At 46.6% G+C, this 6000-nt stretch overlaps 1 protein-coding gene across 2 annotated transcripts in view; it reads right to left on the bottom strand.

Moving 5' to 3' along the window:
* Positions 1-474: 474 nt before the first annotated feature.
* Positions 475-6000, bottom strand: part of Rftn2 (raftlin family member 2) — a 51683-nt gene continuing 46157 nt past the window's right edge. The window contains exon 9 of one of the 2 annotated variants that reach the window (XM_034498956.2): positions 475-2364. In XM_034498956.2, coding sequence (XP_034354847.1) covers positions 2083-2364 — 282 coding nt within the window. In that variant the 3' untranslated portion in view covers positions 475-2082. The remainder of the gene's footprint in view (positions 2365-6000) is intronic. The other variant, XM_076931900.1, reaches the window with a different exon arrangement.

The following is a 6000-nucleotide window of genomic DNA, read 5'->3' as shown; positions in this document are numbered from 1 at the left end:
AGTTTACCGTAAACTCATGGAAAGTGGTTTAGTTTGGATACATTTAAGTATTTGATACACATAATACATATAGAACATGTTAAAGCTGGATGGTAGCATAGCACCTGTAATCCCAGTACTCTAGAAACTGAGGCAGGAGGATTGCTATGAGTTTCAGAGCTATATGTAGCAAGAACTTGTCTCAAAAAACGAAATGAGGGCCAGGTGTTGGTGGCACACTCAGCACGTGAGCGGGAGGGGAAGTAGAGGCAGACAGATCTCTGAGTTTGAGGCCAGCCAAGTCTACCATGGGAGATCCAGGGCAGACAGGGCTACACAAGGAAACTCTGTTTCAAAAAACCAATCAATCAACCAATCAACACCTCCCAACAAACAAACAAACAACAAACAAAGTAAAACAAAAAAAAAAAAAAAAAAAAGAAAGAAAGAAAAACCCCCAACAAAACCAGGTATAGAAAACAAAACATAGGCATATTTGTGTTCAGTTAGACAGTAGCCTAACAACAAATGAGAGTTTATTATTCACACGACTCACAATGTCAACATCAAGCCAATAAAAATATATGATATGTGAATTAACTTAACGGCAGAGTCAGCTGTAATTCATTCGCACGTAAATGCTCTGTAGAAGATGGGTAGAGACTGGGGAAGATGAAAGCCTCCCTCGCAGCAGGAGGAAGGTGGCCATGGGTCAGTGTCACAGACATCACATGGCTGTGAGCCCCCCCACTCCTGCCGGACTGAGAATCCTGGGTCGCAACATTTCTCCAGGCTTAACACGTCAAGATAGAAACAGGATTTGAACCTAACGGTTATAGCAGTCCCACTCCATTTGAGACTGGCATTTGTTCTCTTCAATGGTGTTTGAAAATTTAAAGAGAGAAAGTTAAATTTTGTTGGTTGTTGTTTGAGACATGGTCTCACTGTGTAGCCTTGGCTGTCCTAGAACTCACAGAGATCTACCCACCTCTGCCTGCCAAATACTGAGATTAGAGGTGTGCTACCACGCTGGGCAGAGATGAGATGTACACACTGAGACCGTGGGCTCTCCTTTAAATGACTTTTTTTTTTTTTACATGAACCAGTCAGTCACCTTTTATTGGATACTAGTTCTCAGTCAGGGTAGGGAGGTTCAGCCAGTCGGATTCCTCCGAGGTCGGAGTGAGTGGGGCGGGTGGTTGTGCTCAGCCATGCAGTGCCCTGCACACTGACCCCTCTTCAGTGACTTTTAAAAAAATGAGTGCGTGTGCACAAGGGCATAGAGGAACAAGCGTTTGCTTGAGGAGGTCAGAGCACAGCTTTGTGGACTTGGTTCTCTCTTTCTACATCTCTGTGGGTTCCGGAGACTGAACTCAGGTCACGAGTTCTACGTGGCCAGCGCCTTTACAACCGAGCCGTCCCGTCAGCCTTAACTGACTTAAGAAATTCTGTTTAATGCCCCTGTAGGCTATCAGGACCAACAATGCCAAAGTTAATGGTTCACTGAAGGACTGGCCACATGGTGGCTCTTTGAAAGGAAAGACACGGGAAAGAAATTTTTTAAAAGACCTTTGACAAATGGGGCTTGCTTTGTATGGACACACGACAGTAAGAGACAAAACTTAGATTAAGTGCTCTAGGCAGGGAATAGATATTTTCACGCGTCTGTGTCCACGGGAGAGAGGGACAGAGATAGGGAGGAAAGACTATTTTTCAGTTTAATTGGAGCTGTAGCTTCCTGAGAAGGCCCTAATTGGTTGACGTGATTTGGATAGTCAGCCTTTGTAATAGGCCTGTTGAGAAATAATGATTTTTGTCCATTTGTGGGGAAGTGAACCAGGTCGTTGCTTAATGACCAGATGAGACATCTGTTTACACAGATGTTTTAGTTGAGAGAAATGTAAGCATGCTTCTAAATTGATAAATAGTTGGTTATTCTTCCTTGTCTTAGAGGTTGAGCCAAAGTTTACATAGATTAGGGGAAGGCTGAGCCTGGAAATTAAAAAACAATTGCATAAATGAAGATGGTAGTAGTGAAATAAAGTCGGATAGCAGTCATTTTAATAACTATTTACAAGGCCTTCTCTGGGGTCACCTGGCAACTCACATGCAAGTGACCTGTGTCACGCCCTCTTCCTGGTCAAACTGTCCATCATCCAGTTCCCGGAGGGCACTGTCGCTCCTGCTGAAGCCGGAGAAGCTGTCGCTCTGCGCGGGCCGCTCTTCCTTGGTCCAGCACTCTCTGGAGGGAGAGGGGGGGCCCTCCTCAAGAGGGGCTCGGCCTCCTGCGGCTTGGGAGGCTTGACATGCGCTTGTGTCCAGGCCTATGCTCCTGCTGCCAACCTTGTTTCTGTCTTCACCCCTCAGCAGCCGGCTGCCTTTCCTCTGAAACACAGAGATTGTCAAGCAGGGCTTGGAGCATGCGCGCCGCGCCTCTGCTCTGCCCACTGCTTCTCTACCTGAAACTTCCCTTTTCTTTCCCACTCCTTACTACAGGAGCTGGGGTGTAGCTCAGAGCTGGAGCCCTGCCTATGTGGCCCTGGCTCCATCCTCAGCACCCGGGTCTTGCTCATCTCTGCCTGTCTGGCAAATCTGCTCTTGGCTTGTCCTTCTCAGTGGTAGGTGGGTTGTGTGGACAGTTCTCAGGAGAGAAATGGGTTAAATTGTACTTGGAAAACCAAGTAAGCAAGAAACAGACAAGTGCATTTTATTTTGGTGGTGGTAACGGTGACTAAACTGTACATCATACACTTTAGTGGGTATCTTGTCTATGTCATGAGGCACCAGTGTGTCCTGGATAAAACACATTCTAAGTGTTTCTTTAGAACAGCATTTCTCAAGGGTCGAACGACCCTTTCACAGGGGTCACCCAAGACCATCAGAAAACACGGATACTTCCGTTTGCATTCATAACAGTAGCCAAATTATAGCTATGAAGTAGCAACAAAAATAATTGTATGGTTGGGAATCACAGAGGAACTGTATTGAATGGTCACAGCAGACCCGATTCCTTGTGCTGCTACAAACAGGATTATTGTTGTGCAGCCTGACCCAGCTCATTCACAACTGTCCCACAACGAGCTGTGGGTGTTTTGCTGATAAAGTTAAAGGCTGGCAGGCAATGTCCTTGGTTCATGTGGTTTTGAGTAAGAACGGCCCCCATAGGCTCATATATTTCAGTTCTTTGTCACTAAGTAGTAGAATGCTTTGGAAAGATTAGGAGGATTACAGATGTTGGAGGAAGTGTGTCACTGTGGGCGGGCTTTGAGGTTTCAAAAGCCCACGCCAGGCCCAGAGTCTCTCTCCCTTCTCCCCCCCCCACCTCCCTCTTTCTCTCCCTCTCCCCCTCCCTCCATGTCTCCCTCCCCCTCCCTTTCTCTCTTCCCCAAGATGATGATGGACTAAGGTTCTGAAACTGTGAACAGCCCCAGTTTAATGTCCTCTCTTACACTGTCTCTTCACTGCAATAGAACAGTGACTAAGACAGTACAGTTCCTGACAAAGTCCCTGCCATGTCCACTGAGGTCTGAGGATCTCTTCTCGACAGAAGGGGCTGGATTCTCCAGGACAGCTCAGCATGTGGCGTCCAGACTGCTGCGAGATTACTTAACTGTCACTGCCAGTGTGTCACTGGACCCCATCACAGAACCTCAGCTCTGTAAGGCTGAGCGAGGATTCAAACAACCAACCTAATAGTCACAGGATTCTTTCAAATGACCCACATTCACCTGGATGTTAGTCGGGAACTGAGATTACAGTTTACTGTGTGAAAAATCTGAAGTCATGAAACTCTTAGAACACTGCCCTTGCAAACAAAAGTGTCTTGATCCGTCTCCACTTGGTGCACTCTTGCCTTCACCAAATGTAAACACTGGATCTGTGAACCTGTCCTTCATTTCTGCTCAAAATGTGTTGAGCTGAGTTCTCCCAGTGGGGCCTGAGAGATCCTCTCAGATAGGTGCCAGGCCTGAGAGCGATGCCCTGGTCAGTGCCAGGGCTGGACAATGCTGCTGGGTAGGCTTCCTCTCACCTGGCTAGTGGGGGCCTTTCCCACAGACACAAGATCCCCTGGGCTTGTCCTTCCAGTCTGACTCATACAGGGAGCCCTGGAGCCCTTGGCTGTAACAGGGACAAAGGTGACTTTTGCAATACACTATTGTATGTTAGATAAGAGAGGCCGGTTCTCAGTGCAGTGAGAATTTCCTTAATAAAAATGGAATATTCTTTAGCATATGCTATTCACTGTAGTTTACTTTTAGATAACTGTTAACAAGTAAACGGCCGTCAGGTGTGAAGTTGAACTGCTACCTGACAAAATAGCACTGTATCCTAGAACACTTCAGAACACACACCTTTGCTCGTCAGAAGATGAGGGGTTTGATTAATATGTCTTTCGAAATGATATTGCCTCTCACACAGCCTCACCCCGTGTGAAATGTTTTTTACAGTCAGCCAATTTGTGATTTCCTAATAACTCAAAACGTTGTAGTCTGAAGCCCATCCAATTCTGGGAGATCATTCACTTCAGTCTCCCCATAATTCAGGTCCCCGTGAAGGGGTGAGGCCATGGAGTGTCCTTCCCCATGGGCACTGGAGCCAGTGCTTGTGCTTTTCACAGTGCATTCATTACGTTTAAAAAACAAGAGTAGATCAGTGATACAAGGCTTGTGCTCCCTAGATAAAACTCTTTCTGTTGCAGAATACACACATACACACGCATACATGCATACACACATACATACACATGTACACAGACATACATCCACACGCACATGGACATGTGCGCACACACACACTAGAGAACCTGGTAGAACAAAGGAAAGAGGAAAGCTCGTCCTACCTCCAAGAAACTGCTGTTGTTAGAACCTTAACATATTTTGTTATACCTTCTTCTCTCTCCCCCTCCCTCCCTCCCTCCTTCTCTTCCTCCATCCTTTTCTCATTTTGCATCTAAGTGGTTCATAAGCACAGCACAGTCTGCGCTCATCTCCCACAGAGCACTGCACTGCAGGTCCCTGTTATTTTCCAGGCTCGCTCATGGCCTTTCCTGCTTCTTCCTTTCCTGCTTTTTTTCTGACATTTTCTCTACAAGGTGATTTGAATGCAGATCCAATGCCACCCTAACAAACATCTAATGTGTCACTCTTGTTTAAAAGAAAAGGGACTGACCCATTCTATTAGTGTCTTTCTTGATGTGGTGTCAAAATACCAGACAAAAGCAAGTTCGGGCCTGGCTGCTTTTGTCTCACGTTTGAGGGTACAGTTTGTCATGATGAGGAAAAGCCCACTGAGTCCACAGTTGGGAAACAGAACAGTGAATGCTGGTGGTCAGCTCACTTCCTGCCTTTTTTTTTTTAGTTCAGGATTCAGCCCAAGGAGGGAAGGACCCACTTTCAGAGTGGGTCTATGCATTAGGGTTTCATTTCATTGCTGTGAAGAGACACCATGATTATGGCAACTTGTATAAAAGAAAACATTAAATCAGGGCTGGCTTACAGGTTCAGAGGTTCAATCCATTATGGTAGGAAACTTGACAGCATGCAGGTGCTAGAGAAGCCGAGCGTTCTACATCTTGATCCACAAGCAGCAGAAGGAGACTGTGTCCACACCGGGCATAGCTTGAGCATAGATGACCTCAAAGCCCATCTTCACAATGACACACTTCCTCCAGCAAGGCCACACCCAGTCCAATAAGGCCACACCTCCTAGTGCTACTCCATTAGGCATTCAACATGAGTCTATAGGGAGTGTGTGTGGGGTTGCACATTCTTATTCAAGCCACCACAGCTAGTGTGGCCATAATATGGAACACTGAGAGACAGCTACCCTGTGATCCAGCCATCCCACTCCTGGGTAAGGCTGGAGGAATGATGTCAGGATGTCAATGGACATCTGCACTCCCTGCTTGCTGCCCTGCTTTTCACAAGACCTGTGAGCGGAAACATCCTGCCCGAGCATCACCTGTGGGTGGATAAAGGAGATGACACTTTTCCACTTGCCACTGGTGCAAGTGGAAACAAG

The sequence above is a fragment of the Arvicanthis niloticus genome, chromosome 3, assembly GCF_011762505.2.
Source record: "Arvicanthis niloticus isolate mArvNil1 chromosome 3, mArvNil1.pat.X, whole genome shotgun sequence".
NCBI classification, from domain to species: domain Eukaryota; kingdom Metazoa; phylum Chordata; class Mammalia; order Rodentia; family Muridae; genus Arvicanthis; species Arvicanthis niloticus.
Note: the sequence above shows the minus strand (reverse complement) of the source record. Positions and strands in the feature narration are given on the sequence as shown.